This window comes from Oncorhynchus nerka, linkage group LG9a (assembly GCF_034236695.1).
Source record: "Oncorhynchus nerka isolate Pitt River linkage group LG9a, Oner_Uvic_2.0, whole genome shotgun sequence".
Taxonomy (NCBI): domain Eukaryota; kingdom Metazoa; phylum Chordata; class Actinopteri; order Salmoniformes; family Salmonidae; genus Oncorhynchus; species Oncorhynchus nerka.
Window position 1 is genome coordinate 11415215 of NC_088404.1, and position 16256 is coordinate 11431470.

General features: G+C 43.7%; 1 protein-coding gene across 1 annotated transcript in view; it reads left to right on the plus strand.

The window, feature by feature from the left end:
- LOC115122887 (FYVE, RhoGEF and PH domain-containing protein 6-like) overlaps positions 1-16256 on the plus strand; it is a 103321-nt gene that overhangs the window by 80980 nt on the left and 6085 nt on the right. Inside the window, exons 5-13 of the mRNA XM_065022787.1 lie at positions 1105-1256; positions 1756-1912; positions 2058-2145; positions 6081-6131; positions 6363-6421; positions 6517-6588; positions 10807-10875; positions 13682-13765; positions 13953-14032. Coding sequence (XP_064878859.1) covers positions 1105-1256; positions 1756-1912; positions 2058-2145; positions 6081-6131; positions 6363-6421; positions 6517-6588; positions 10807-10875; positions 13682-13765; positions 13953-14032 — 812 coding nt within the window. The remainder of the gene's footprint in view (positions 1-1104; positions 1257-1755; positions 1913-2057; positions 2146-6080; positions 6132-6362; positions 6422-6516; positions 6589-10806; positions 10876-13681; positions 13766-13952; positions 14033-16256) is intronic.

The window sequence follows — 16256 nt, forward strand, 5'->3', positions numbered from 1 at the left end:
TCACTATCTCTGAAACCACACTGTGGGGGAGAGACAGGAAGTTATGCTGTAGGCATGTGTTTGATTCAGCAATCAGACCTTTTTATATTGATATTCATATGGTGGAGCCATGATTTGTTATGGGGGTGTCCTGTGCAGTCCTTCTCCCCCGCCCCCACAGTACTTGAACCCCCCCATCTAAGCTGAGCAGTGTATTATGACTGTGAACTGCAGATGTAAGCTACAGGAGCTCCCTGCCACAGGGCCTGGGCCCCTTACAGCCAATCTACAGGAGCTCCCTGCAACAGGGCCTGGGCCCCTTACAGCCTATCTACAGGAGCTCCCTGCCACAGGGCCTGGGCCCCTTACAGCCAATCTACAGGAGCTCCCTGCAACAGGGCCTGGGCCCCTGACAGCCAATCTACAGGAGCTCCCTGCAACAGGGCCTGGGCCCCTGACAGCCAATCTACAGGAGCTCCCTGCCACAGGGCTTGGGCCCCTTACAGCCAATCTACAGGAGCTCCCTGCAACAGGGCCTGGGCCCCTGACAGCCAATCTACAGGAGCTCCCTGCAACAGGGCCTGGGCCCCTTACAGCCAATCTACAGGAGCTCCCTGCAACAGGGCCTGGGCCCCTTACAGCCAATCTACAGGAGCTCCCTGCAACAGGGCCTGGGCCCCTTACAGCCAATCTACAGGAGCTCCCTGCCACAGGGCCTGGGCCCCTTACAGCCAATCTACAGGAGCTCCCTGCCACAGGGCCTGGGCCCCTTTCAGCCAATCTGGTGCGGAATGTGTTGTAATCTGTAGTAAGCAGTTTCACTGCTGCCCTAGCTGTGCCTCATCCTCCCCTCCCCTCCTCCTGGGGGGGGGGGGGGTCCTGGAAACAGGGCTATAATGGAAGACTATTTAGTATAGAGGTCACAGGTCGAGGATGACTCGTCCTTCAGATCTAAAGTGAACTGAAATGTTTGCAGTTTAGAATGTTTGATGGGATTGTAGCCGAACACTTTTCTGTGTTCTCTAAAAAGAATACCCACGATATACAGACTCATGCTGTCTGTGTCTGTGTGGTGTGTTGCCTGTCTGTCTCTCCCTCTGACCCGTCTATCCCTCTCCCCTACAGGATTTCCGTGACGCGGTGGCGAAGGCTTCTCGTCCGAGTGGGAAGCCTATTATAGAGGAGGCTATTCTGAACCAGATCCTGTACTATCTGCCTCAGCTCTACGAACTGAACCAGGACCTGCTCAGAGAGCTGGAGGACAGGGTTGCCCAGTGGTACTGTACTAGTTTAGAACAATCGAATTTTCACAGTACCGTGCCAACCTCAACCGATCTGTGCTGGAACGGACGTTATGTTTTCGTATGGTCCTTTCCAGAAAGGTTCCAATATCTGTAGGGGATCCATAACCAGGTCACCTCAGTACAGCTCGTCTTGGATTGACTCGTCTTTTATTGACTCTGTAGTGTGAAAAGGGTGTAATTCAGAATGAATCAAATTAATAGAATGTAATAGAATGAATCAATTCCTATGACCAGAGCCACCACTAACTGATCTCCATCAGCATCCCTTTAATTAATCATGACGAAGGAATTACACCTACATAAATCACTATCAGTCCTGAGGTAAACCACACATCAAAATCACATGGTAAATCTAAGCTTGACTGGCTAAATGTTGCATCTCTCACCAATCCTGTGATAGCTCTGACTGAAATAAATCAGATAAATAAATCATCTCTCTCTCAATGTCTGAGCCTTTTGTTTCATTGATCAGGGATGAACATGGTCGTCTAGCTGACATCTTTGTGAAGAAAGGGCCTTATCTGAAGATGTATTCCACATACATCAGAGAGTTTGACAAGAATGTGGCCCTACTAGACGAGCATAGCAGGAAGAATCCAGCCTTCGCTGCAGTGGTGCGGGAATTTGAGGTAAACCGTCTCACTGGGTCAACCCGTTTTGGTGCGTTGTTGCTTGAAGGCGTGGTTTGTGATATGCTTTCTTTGTGGGTCTTGGTGTTGATGTTTGTGTGTGTGTGTGTGTTGTAAATCATGTTTTTCTGACTCTGTGTTTCAGGCTGGTCCTCGCTGTGCCAGTCTGGCTCTGAGGCATTACCTGCTGAAGCCTGTTCAGAGGATCCCTCAGTATCAGATGCTGCTCACAGGTAAACTGCAACAGAGTGTGTGGTTATTTTGGGCCGTGTTCCTGGACAATATCAGGATTAGACTATTATAATTCATATGTGCACAGAGAGATGTAACAAGATTGCTAAATCATTGCACATAATTACCGTAAAGAACTCCTCCCACTTTTTTATTTAAAAGAAATGATTTTTTAAAAACCTTTATTTAACTAGTCAAGTCAGTTAAGAACAAATTCTTATTTTCAATGACGGCCTAGGAACAGTGGGTTAACTGCCTGTTCAGGGGCAGAATGACAGAACGACCTTGTCAGCTCGGGGATATGAACTTGCAACCTTTTCATCGGTAAGACGAGCAAATTCAGGCATGACATGCCAGCAACAAATGCAGCCACTAAGTATAACTGACCAAATTATGAAAGACAATCATTGTAATTTTGAGTGTGGAAGAGGTGAAAAAATGGTTGTTTATCAACAATGACAAGCCACCTGGGTCTGACAACTTGGATGGAAAATTACTATAGGGAAGGACATTCAACAAGCACAGCGCTTACACAAATGACTGATGATTGGCTCAGAGAAAACTGATGATAAAAAGATTGTGGGAGCTGTTTTGTTAGACTTCAGTGCGGCTTTTGACATTATCGATCGTAGTCTGCTGGTGGGAAAAACATATGTGTTATGGCTTTACACCCCCTGCTATATTGTGGATAAAGACTTACCTGTCTAACAGAACACAGAGGGTGTTATGGCTTTACACCCCCTGCTATATTGTGGATAAAGAGTTACCTGTCTAACAGAACACAGAGGGTGTTATGGCTTTACACCCCCTGCTATACTGTGGATAAAGACTTACCTGTCTAACAGAACACAGAGGGTGTTATGGCTTTACACCCCCTGCTATATTGTGAATAAAGAGCTACCTGTCTAACAGAACACAGAGGGTGTTATGGCTTTACACCCCCTGCTATAATGTGGATAAAGAGTTACCTGTCTAACAGAACACAGAGGGTGTTATGGCTTTACACCCCCTGCTATATTGTGGATAAAGACTTACCTGTCTAACAGAACACAGAGGGTGTTATGGCTTTACACCCCCTGCTATATTGTGGATAAAGAGTTACCTGTCTAACAGAACACAGAGGGTGTTATGGCTTTACACCCCCTGCTATATTGTGGCTAAAGACTTACCTGTCTAACAGAACACAGATGGTGTTATGGCTTTACACCCCCTGCTATATTGTGGATAAAGACTTACCTGTCTAACAGAACACAGAGGGTGTTATGGCTTTACACCCCCTGCTATAATGTGGATAAAGAGTTACCTGTCTAACAGAACACAGAGGGTGTTATGGCTTTACACCCCCTGCTATATTGTGGATAAAGAGTTACCTGTCTAACAGAACACAGAGGGTGTTATGGCTTTACACCCCCTGCTATATTGTGGATAAAGAGTTACCTGTCTAACAGAACACAGAGGGTGTTATGGCTTTACACCCCCTGCTATATTGTGGATAAAGAGTTACCTGTCTAACAGAACACAGAGGGTGTTATGGCTTTACACCCCCTGCTATAATGTGGATAAAGAGTTACCTGTCTAACAGAACACAGAGGGTGTTATGGCTTTACACCCCCTGCTATATTGCAGATAAAGAGTTACCTGTCTAACAGAACACAGAGGGTGTTATGGCTTTACACCCCCTGCTATAATATGGATAAAGAGTTACCTGTCTAACAGAACACAGAGGGTGTTATGGCTTTACACCCCCTGCTATAATATGGATAAAGACTTACTTGTCTAACAGAACACAGAGGGTGTTCTTTAATGGAAGCCTCTCCAACATAATCCAGGTAGAATCAGGAATTCCACAGGGCAGCTGTCTAAACCCGTTAGTTTTTTTCAATCTTTACTAACAACATGCCACTGACTTTGAGTAAAGCCAGTGTGTCTATGTACGCGGATGATTCCACACTATACACATCAGCTACTACAGCGACTGAAATGACTGCAACACTTAACAAAGAGCTGCAGTTAGTTTCAGAATGGGTGGCAAGGAATAAATTAGTCCTAAATATTTCTTAAACTAAAAAGCATTGTATTTCGGACAAATCCTTCACTAAACCCTAAACCTCAACTAAATCTTGTAATGAATAATGTGGAAATTGAGCAAGTTGAGGTGAGTAACCCTGGATTGTAAACTGTCATGGCCAAAACATGTTGATGCAACAGTAGCTAAGATGGGGAGAAGTCTGTCCATAATAAAGCGTTTCTCTACCTTAACAACACTACCAACAAAGGCAGGTCCTACAGGCCCTAGTTTTGTTGCACCTGAACTACTGTCCAGTCGCCAATATAGAGGGACTTAGGAACATTTTTAATTGGCTCAGAACAGGGCAGCAAGGCTGGCCCTTCAATGTACACAGATAGCTAACATTAATAATATGAATGTAAATTTCTCATGGCTCAAAGTGGAGGAGAGATTGACTTCATCACTACTTGTTTTTGTAAGAAGTGTTGACATGCTGAATGCACAGAAATGCCTAGCATACAGCTTGGACACTTATGCATACCCCACGAGACATGCCACCAGAGGTCTCTTCACAGTCCCCAAGTCCAGAACAGACTATGGGAGGCTCTATTCCACAGTACTACATAGAGCCGTGACTACATGGAACTATATTCCACAGTACTACATAGAGCCATGACTACATGGAACTCTATTCCACAGTACTACATAGAGCCATGACAACATGGAACTCTATTCCACAGTACTACATAGAGCCATGACTACATGGAACTCTATTCCACAGTACTACATAGAGCCATGACTACATGGAACTCTATTCCACAGTACTACATAGAGCCATGACTACATGGAACTCTATTCCACAGTACTACATAGAGCCATGACTACATGGAACTCTATTCCACAGTACTACATAGAGCCATGACTACATGGAACTCTATTCCACAGTACTACATAGAGCCATGACTACATGGAACTCTATTCCACAGTACTACATAGAGCCATGACTACATGGAACTCTATTCCACAGTACTACATAGAGCCATGACTACATGGAACTCTATTCCACAGTACTACATAGAGCCATGACTACATGGAACTCTATTCCACAGTACTACATAGAGCCATGACTACATGGAACTCTATTCCACATCAGGTAACTGATGCCATCAGTACAATCAGATTTTAAAAACAGATAAAAATACACGTTATGGAACAACGAGGGACTGTGAAGAGACACACACACACACACACACACACACACACAGGTACAGACACGCATACACATAATAAGACACACACACGTACATATTGATTTTGTGTTGTAGATGTGTGGTAGTGGTGGAGTAGTGGCCTGAGGGAACAGTGTTATGAAATCGAATGTCATGTAATATTTTAAATTGTATGTAACTGCCTTAGTGGTGCTGGACCCCAGGAAAAGTAGCTGCTGGTATCCTTAATAAATACAAATTATTTGAGGGAACTGTGCGAATTTGTGAAGTAAGCTAAATGGTGTCACGTCGCCCTCTACTGGTCAGAGACGTTCAAAACATGTCGAGAATTTTCCAGCTACTCCTCAAGCCACTCAAACTCGGATTTTGAAGCGCGGTCTAAATCTGATTCGATGACATAACGAGCTTTAACGTGCCAGAGGGCTTAGCATCGCACGAGACTAATGTGAAAAAATGCCTTTCACCACGTCACTCTTGTATAATTCCATTTCACAAAGCACCTATTTGTTGTTGTTGTATATCAGGATTTTCACAGTCCCAATTACATTACAGGAATTTCCTATACAATTCGAGGCACTTGTCCTGCGTAGTAACAAAGGCACCTGTATTGACCTATTGAACTGCCGATTGGCTGTTCCTAGTGTAGCGTCATTGGATAGAGTATGTTTTTAATGTTCTCTAAAATGGTGTGTCATTTCAGACTACCTGAAGAACCTGTCTCCAGACTCGGCAGATTACAAAGACACACAAGGTAAAGCAAAACACTTGGTATCATGGTCAAGGATGTCCTCTGCATAAAATCATTCTAAGACTTATTCCCCTCACAAGCACAGGGTCTCCACATTTACTGTAGAGAACAGGACAAACGTAGTAGCTGTAATAAGACGAAAGTGAAGGAAGCCAGGAAGTCTGGGGGGTTAAATGAGTTTATATTAGTAATATAATAGTAGCCTTATCCCTGTATCTCCATATCCACCCACAGCTGCTCTGGGCATCGTGAAGGAGGTGGCCAACCATGCCAATGACATCATGAAACAGGGGGTGAGATGGAAGAACATCGTTTTAATTCACTGCCTTTATGACCAGACCTGTGGTGGAATATTCACTTTTATTTATTTATCCCTCTTTTCTCTCAGGATAACTTCCAGAAGCTGATTCAGGTTCAGTGCCGTCTGAATGGACACCATGAGATCGTCCTGCCTGGGAGGGTGGGTATCAGCAGGGACCTCCCTAGCTCACTGAGAGGAATTTGGGTTTTTCATTGATTATGGATTGGCTTCTAAAGAGTTAAATCACTGGTGTCTGATGTGTTACTGAAAGAGTTAAATCACTGGTGTCTGATGTGTGGTGTGTTAGTGAAAGAGTTAAATCACTGGTGTCTGATGTGTGGTGTGTTAGTGAAAGAGTTAAATCACTGGTGTCTGATGTGTGGTGTGTTACTGAAAGAGTTAAATCACTGGTGTCTGATGTGTGGTGTGTTAGTGAAAGAGTTAAATCACTGGTATCTGATGTGTGGTGTGTTACTGAAAGAGTTAAATCACTGGTGTATGGTGTGTTAGTGAAAGAGTTAAATCACTGGTGTCTGGTGTGTTTTTTTTAATTTTTATTTTTATTTCACCTTTATTTAACCAGGTAGGCTAGTTGAGAACAAGTTCTCATTTGCAACTGCGACCTGGCCAAGATAAAGCATAGCAGTGTGAACAGACAACACAGAGTTACACATGGAGTAAACAATTAACAAGTCAATAACACAGTAGAAAAAAAATGGGCAGTCTATATACAATGTGTGCAAAAGGCATGAGGAGGTAGGCGAATAATACAATTTTGCAGATTAACACTGGGGTGATAAATGATCAGATGGTCATGTACAGGTAGAGATATTGGTGTGCAAAAGAGCAGAAAAGTAAATAAATAAATAAAATAAAAAACGGTATAAAAACAGTATGGGAATGAGGTAGGTGAAAATGGGTGGGCTATTTACCAATAGACTATGTACAGCTGCAGCGATCGGTTAGCTGCTCGGATAGCTGATGTTTGAAGTTGGTGAGGGAGATAAAAGTCTCCAACTTCAGCGATTTTTGCAGTTCGTTCCAGTCACAGGCAGCAGAGTACTGGAACGAAAGGCAGCCAAATGAGGTGTTGGCTTTAGGGATGATCAGTGAGATACACCTGCTGGAGCGTGTGCTACGGATGGGTGTTGCCATCGTGACCAGTGAACTGAGATAAGGCGGAGCTTTACCTAGCATGGACTTGTAGATGACCTGGAGCCAGTGGGTCTGGCGACGAATATGTAGCGAGGGCCAGCCGACTAGAGCATACAAGTCGCAGTGGTGGGTGGTATAAGGTGCTTTGGTGACAAAACGGATGGCACTATGATAGACTGCATCCAGTTTGCTGAGTAGAGTGTTGGAAGCCATTTTGTAGATGACATCGCCGAAATCGAGGATCGGTAGGATAGTCAGTTTTACTAGGGTAAGCTTGGCGGCGTGAGTGAAGGAGGCTTTGTTGCGGAATAGAAAGCCGACTCTTGATTTGATTTTCGATTGGAGATGTTTGATGTGAGTCTGGAAGGAGAGTTTGCAGTCTAGCCAGACACCTAGGTACTTATAGATGTCCACATATTCAAGGTCGGAACCATCCAGGGTGGTGATGCTAGTCGGGCAAGCGGGTGCAGGCAGCGATCGGTTGAAAAGCATGCATTTGGTTTTACTCGCGTTTAAGAGCAGTTGGAGGCCACGAAAGGAGTGCTGTATGGCATTGAAGCTCGTTTGGAGGTTAGATAGCACAGTGTCCAATGACGGGCCGAAAGTATATAGAATGGTGTCGTCTGCGTAGAGGTGGATCAGGGAATCACCCGCAGCAAGAGCAACATCATTGATATACACAGAGAAAAGAGTCGGCCCGAGAATTGAACACTGTGGCACCCCCATAGAGACTGCCAGAGGACCGGACAGCATGCCCTCCGATTTGACACACTGAACTCTGTCTGCAAAGTAATTGGTGAACCAGGCAAGGCAGTCATCCGAGAAACCGAGGCTATTGAGTCTGCCGATAAGAATATGGTGATTGACAGAGTCGAAAGCCTTGGCGAGGTCGATGAAGACTGCTGCACAGTACTGTCTTTTATCGATGGCGGTTATGATATCGTTTAGTACCTTGAGCGTGGCTGAGGTGCACCGTGACCGGCTCGGAAACCAGATTGCACAGCGGAGAAGGTACGGTGGGATTCGAGATGGTCAGTGACCTGTTTGTTGACTTGGCTTTCGAAGACCTTAGATAGGCAGGGCAGGATGGATATAGGTCTATAGCAGTTTGGGTCCAGGGTGTCTCCCCCTTTGAAGAGGGGGATGACTGCGGCAGCTTTCCAATCCTTGGGGATCTCGGACGATATGAAAGAGAGGTTGAACAGGCTGGTAATAGGGGTTGCGACAATGGCGGCAGATAGTTTCAGAAATAGAGGGTCCAGATTGTCAAGCCCAGCTGATTTGTACGGGTCTAGGTTTTGCAGCTCTTTCAGAACATCTGCTATCTGGATTTGGGTAAAGGAGAACCTGGAGAGGCTTGGGCGAGGAGCTGCGGGGGGGGCGGAGCTGTTGGCCGAGGTTGGAGTAGCCAGGCGGAAGGCATGGCCAGCCGTTGAGAAGTGCTTATTGAAGCTTTCGATAATCGTGGATTTAGTGTGATGTGTTAGTGAAAGAGTTAAATCACTGGTGTCTGATGTGTGGTGTGTTAGTGAAAGAGTTAAATCACTGGTGTCTGATGTGTTACTGAAAGAGTTAAATCACTGGTGTCTGATGTGTGGTGTGTTACTGAAATAGTTAAATCACTGGTGTCTGATGTGTGGTGTGTTACTGAAAGAGTTAAATCACTGGGGTCTGATGTGTGGTGTGTTACTGAAATAGTTAAATCACTGGTGTCTGATGTGTGGTGTGTTACTGAAATAGTTAAATCACTGGTGTCTGATGTGTGGTGTGTTACTGAAATAGTTAAATCACTGGGGTCTGATGTGTGGTGTGTTACTGAAATAGTTAAATCACTGGTGTCTGATGTGTGGTGTGTTACTGAAATAGTTAAATCACTGGGGTCTGATGTGTGGTGTGTTACTGAAAGAGTTAAATCACTGGGGTCTGAAAGAGTTAAATCATGGGGTCTGGTGTGTTAGTGAAAGAGTTAAATCACTGGGGTCTGATGTGTGGTGTGTTACTGAAATAGTTAAATCACTGGTGTCTGATGTGTGGTGTGTTACTGAAAGAGTTAAATCACTGGGGTCTGATGTGTGGTGTGTTACTGAAAGAGTTAAATCACTGGGGTCTGATGTGTGGTGTGTTACTGAAAGAGTTAAATCACTGGGGTCTGATGTGTGGTGTGTTCCAGGTGTTCCTGAAAGAGTTAAATCACTGGGGTCTGATGTGTGGTGTGTTACTGAAAGAGTTAAATCACGGGGGTCTGATGTGTGGTGTGTTCCAGGTGTTACTGAAATAGTTAAATCACTGGTGTCTGATGTGTGGTGTGTTACTGAAAGAGTTAAATCACTGGGGTCTGATGTGTGGTGTGTTACTGAAAGAGTTAAATCACTGGGGTCTGATGTGTGGTGTGTTAGTGAAAGAGTTAAATCACTGGTGTCTGATGTGTGGTGTGTTAGTGAAAGAGTTAAATCACTGGGGTCTGATGTGTGGTGTGTTCCAGGTGTTCCTGAAAGAGTTAAATCACTGGGGTCTGATGTGTTACTGAAAGAGTTCAATCACTGGGGTCTGATGTGTGGTGTGTTCCAGGTGTTCCTGAAAGAGTTAAATCACTGGGGTCTGATGTGTGGTGTGTTCCAGGTGTTCCTGAAAGAGTTAAATCACTGGGGTCTGATGTGTGGTGTGTTCCAGGTGTTCCTGAAAGAGTTAAATCACTGGTGTCTGATGTGTGGTGTGTTCCAGGTGTTCCTGAAAGAGTTAAATCACTGGGGTCTGATGTGTGGTGTGTTCCAGGTGTTCCTGAAAGAGTTAAATCACTGGTGTCTGATGTGTGGTGTGTTCCAGGTGTTCCTGAAAGAGTTAAATCACTGGGGTCTGATGTGTGGTGTGTTCCAGGTGTTCCTGAAAGAGTTAAATCACTGGGGTCTGATGTGTGGTGTGTTCCAGGTGTTCCTGAAAGAGTTAAATCACTGGTGTCTGATGTGTGGTGTGTTCCAGGTGTTCCTGAAAGAGTTAAATCACTGGGGTCTGATGTGTGGTGTGTTCCAGGTGTTCCTGAAAGAGTTAAATCACTGGTGTCTGATGTGTGGTGTGTTCCAGGTGTTCCTGAAAGAGTTAAATCACTGGTGTCTGATGTGTGGTGTGTTCCAGGTGTTCCTGAAAGAGTTAAATCACTGGGGTCTGATGTGTGGTGTGTTACTGAAAGAGTTAAATCACTGGGGTCTGATGTGTGGTGTGTTCCAGGTGTTCCTGAAAGAGGGTGTTCTGATGAAGCTCTCCAGGAAGGTCATGCAGCCCAGGATGTTCTTCCTGGTGAGTAAGGAAACAAAATGAGCCTTTCTTAATGTGACTCGTTCTGATAGTGCCTTCTGATTCGTCCCTACTGAACACTACCCAGCTGTGTCTCCTTCCTTTCTCCCACCACATGTATCGGATCATGAGATCATAGCCGTGGGAAGTACAGGTGTGCCCCCCCCCCCCCCCCCACCCCCCAAAACGACTCCTGTATGAGCGGACTAAAATAGTTGTCAGCAGTGTGGGAAGAAAAGATTCTCATCGCACCTCCACCCCATCTTCCCTCGGCCATAAGTCTGATACCAACAGGCTCAGAGACAGTTTCTATCTACAAGCCATCAGACTACTGAACACTTGAAGTGCACTGACCACCTGCTCTGACTCTCCACACCTTAGCACGCATGCACTCACTTACACACACTACACCACACACACACTGAGTATACCAAACATTAGGAACACCTCCCCTTTTGCCCTTAGAACAGCCTCAATTCACCAGGACACGCACTCTACAAGGTGTTGAAAGCGTTCCACAGGAATGCTGGCCCATGTTGACTCCAATGCTTCCCACAGTTGTGTCAAGTTGGCTGGATGTTCATTGGGTGGTGGACCATTCATGATACACACAGGAAACTGTTGTGTGAAAAAGCCAGCGGTTTTGCAGTTCTTAACACAGATGCGCCTGTCATCTCCTACCATACTGTACCCCATTCAAAGGCACCTCACTTGTGTCTTTCCCGTTCCCCCTTTGAATGGCACACATACACAATCCATGTCTCAAGACTTAAAAATCCTTCTTTAACTCATTTCCTCCCCATCTACACTGATTTGAAGTTGGTTTTACAAGTGACATCAATAAAGGATCACAACTTTCACCTGGATTCACCTGGTCAGTCTACAGTACCGTTGGAAAGTATACAGACCCTTGACTTTTTCCACATTTTGTTACATTACAGCCTTATTCTAAAATTGATTAAATATAATTTTTTCAGCAATCTACACACAATATCCCATAATGATATCACAATACCCCATAATGACAAAGCGAAAACAGGTTTTTAGAAATGTGTGTGAATTTATATTTGCAAATTGATATAAGTAATTGAGACCCTTTGCTATGAGACTCGAAATTGAGCTCCGGTGCATCCTGTTTCCATGGATCACCCTTGATGTTTTTACAACTTGGAGTCCACCTGTGGTAATTTCAATTGAGTGGAAATGATTTGGAAAGGCACACACCTGTCTATATAACATCCCATAGTTGACAGTGCATGTCAGAGCAAAAACCAAGCCATGAGGTCGAAGGAATTGTCCGTAGAGCTCAGACAGGATTGTGTCGAGGCACAGATCTGGGAAAGGGTACCTAAAAATGTCTTCAGCATTTAAGGTCCCCAAGAACACAGTGGCCTCCATCATTCTTAAATGGAAGAAGTTTGGAACCACCAAGACAAGACACATCAGAGCTGGCTGACCGGCCAAACTGAGCAATCTGGGGAGAAGGGCCTTGGTCAGGGAGGTGAGTGACCAAGAAGCCGATGGTCACTCTGACAGAGCTCTAGAGTTCCTCTGTGGAGATGGGAGAACCTTCCAGAAGGACAGCCATCTCTGCAGCACTCCACCAATCAGGCCTTTAGGGTAGAGTGGCTAGACGGAAGGCACTCTTCAGTAAAAGGCACATGACAGCCCGCTTGGAGTTTGCCAAAAGGCACCTAAAGATTCTCTGGTCTGATGAAACCAAGGTTGAACTCTTTGGCCTGAATGCAAAGCGTCACGCCTGGAGGAAACGTGGCACCATCCCTACGGTGAAGCATGGTGGTGGCAGCATCATGCTGTGGTGATGTTTTTCAGCGGTAGGGACTGGGAGACTAATCAGATTGAGGCTAAGCTGAAAGGAGCCTTGTACAGAGAGGTACTTGATGAAAGCCTGCCCCAGAGTGCTCAGGACCTCACACTGGGGTGACGGTTCACCTTCCAACAGGACAACGACCCTAAGCACACAGCCAAGACAACGCAGGAGTAGCTTCAGGACAAGTCTCTGAATGTTCTTTAGTGGCTCAGCCAGAACCTGGACTTGAACTCGATAGAATATCTCTGGAGAGACCTGAAAATAGCTGTGCAGCAACGCTCCTCATCCAACCTGACATAGCTTGAGAGGATCTGCAGAGAAGAATGGGAGAAACTCCCCAAATACAGGTGTGTCAAGCTTGTAGCGTCATACCAAAGACTTCGAGTCTGTAATCGCTGCCAAAGGTGCTTCAACAAAGTACCGAGTAAAGGGTCTGAATACTTATGCAAATGTGATATTTCAGTTTTTTTTATTTTAATAAATGAGCAAAAATGTATTGATGAGGAAAATAAGGCTGTAAAAAATTGTGGAAGGGGTCTGAATACTTTCCAACAGCAGTGTATGTCATGGAAGGTGTCTCTGTACACTCAGTGAAATTCAAGCTACACATCACAACTGCTGCTTCCAGACTTTATTATTGTTATTATTATTGCTAAATACTACACAATATAAACACTACCCCCCCAATCCCCCCTTCTCCAAAGGACGTGTAAATATTGGACTATAAACTGTGCTTTCCTGTTTTATAATTATGCGTAAATATATATATTCTACTGAGACATTTAATTTACATTCTTATATTTTATTGGTTCTTATTGTTGTTGCATTGTTGAGAAGGAACCTGCATGTAAGGAACCTGCATGGTGGACGCCCTATACCATGTTTATCCTGACCAGACGACTAATAAACCTTTAAACTCTCCAGTGTTGGTGTCTCGATGAGCGATTTCAGTGAATACATGTGTTTGTTTTGAACCAGTTCAACGACACGTTGCTGTACACCACACCAGTTCAATCTGGCCAGTTCAAACTCAACAACATGCTGTCTCTGACTGGGATGAAGGTGAGAGCTCATCAACTGTGTCTGAAATTGTACCCTATTCCCTATATAGTGCACTAATTCTGGCCAGAGCCAGAGTATAGATACATTTCAGATGAGTTTATAGTTTTAAATGTTCCACAACAAAACTATGTTATTTCTCTGATAAGAGAGCTTGTAATAGTTATGTTAAAAATGAATGTAATTGCAGGTCAGCAAGCCCAGCCAAGAGGCCTTTCAGAATGAGCTGACCATTGAGAGTGTGGAACGTTCCTTCATACTCTCTGGCAGGTGAGAACCGGTCACAATATAGAGCAAGTTGTAATGCTTCATATTTAAGCAATAGGGTCTGAGGGAGTGTGGTTTATACCACGGCTAAGGGCTGTTCTTATGCACGATGCAACGCGGAGTGCCTGGATACAGCCCTTAGCCGTGGTATATTGGCCATATATCACAAAACCCCCAAGGTGCCTTATTGCTATTATAAACTGGTTATCAACGTAATTAGAGTAATTAGAGCAGTAAAAATAAATGTTTTGTCATACACTCCCTGTCAGCCAATCAGCATTCAGGGCTCGAGCCACCCAGGTTATAATACTGATTATAAGCATGTATGAAGCTATATAATCTCTTATAAAAGGGATTATTGAACATGGCTGGCTGCATTTAGTCAGGATCGGTATGATATTATTATAAGACATTATAACAGGGTTCATACATTCTTATGACTAGGGCACATGACCCTTTAGTCTCTAAGCTCTGATGCTGCTGGTCATTAGTCGTCTACCAAACTTGCTAACTGCCTGGTACTCAGCACTCCATTGTCCCTCTAATCACTCTGACATCAATGTAAATGTTTTCGAAAATCTAATCAAACACTTCATGAGAGCCCATGAGCTCATGTTGCGCAACATTTCTATAGGCTATGCAATTGCGTGAGTGATGGCCTCTATTAAAAAGAGGTGGGTCCCATCAGCTTTCTATAGGGTAGGTCTACTACATTTATTTCTCAGCTTTCCTAATATTTACCACCATGCTTATATTTACAACAGGAGTATAGCCTACCTGGCTGGCATGAAAATAAACCACTGGAAAAGCATCCTCCATTTGTTATTTAAGTGCATAGATGACAGGTATTTTTCCCTGCTGCCCCTGTTTCAATACAGGTGCATGATAATGGTCCATTCTAATTCAAAACAAATGTCACACATATATTATTTTGTATATTTTAAGACAATATTAAATTAAGAATAGTCTTATGGGTGACAATATTAGCCTATCACATGTGAATGATATATTATCAGTTGTGAATGATGCCCATCATGAGAAACAATACCTTCGAAATACAGTCCCACAGCTCAGGTAGCCTAGCCCATATTTTAATAAGGTTTGTAATCACAACTAAAGTGGCCAAATAACTTAAAATGAAGCACATGAATCCGCTTTACAAGGGGTGTAGAGACTAACTTGTATTTATAAGCAGCGGGTGAGTTTCAAGTTTAGGGAAGATCATTTTCACCATAAAAATGCACCTTTTATAATAAAAGCATTACATGCATAATTGCATTTGCGGTCACTTTTGATAATGGCGTTTTTCCCGCTAAACTTATAGCACAACCATGCTGCCCGTATAATGTGAAATAATAGCCTAATAGTTTATCAACATGTTATTCTAAACGTATCTGTTGAGTCAGCCACATTGCATAAAACAGACCCAATCACGTGACGAAGAGCGGTGTGAGTGAGAGACGTTTCAGATTGCGCAGCACACACCTGGAGAAGGGCACATTATTTTATTATTATTACTTGTCCAATTGTAAATGATAGACTATTGGCGTGTGTACAGCCTGCGCAAAAAAACTAAGCAGAGCTCATGACTTCCAAGCGACTTTTTTTTCCAAATTATCAGTCTCATCACGCAGCCTTACGGCGTATCAAAAATCAAAACATATAGCCCAACGTTTGTAGAGCAACTAAAGTAACCGCTCAACACAGAATAGCCGCATGTGTTCACTCCCTCATCGTTTGGAAAAAAATATCCTTTCTATTTTATTCAGCTTTATTCAGTTGTACTCTTCATACTATAACATATTATAAATTATAAGCAAGTCTTGTCTGCTAAATGAACTAGTGTAGCCCACAGCCATTTGGCATAGCCACATCGGGACCTAACATTAGGACAACTCAAGAGTATGCTATTATTTTTTGCTGAAATAGACTACATTTTCTTCATATCATGCTTCTTTAGACTTGCCAAAAAGAATGGATTTATTGTGAAGGTGTAGGCTATATTACATGGATTTATTGTGAAGGTGTAGGCTATATTACATGGATTTATTGTGAAGGTGTAGGCTATATTACATGGATTTATTGTGAAGGTGTAGGCTATATTACATGGATTTATTGTGAAGGTGTAGGCTATATTACATGGATTTATTGTGAAGGTGTAGGCTATATTACATGGATTTATTGTGAAGGTGTAGGCTATATTACATGGATTTATTGTGAAGGTGTA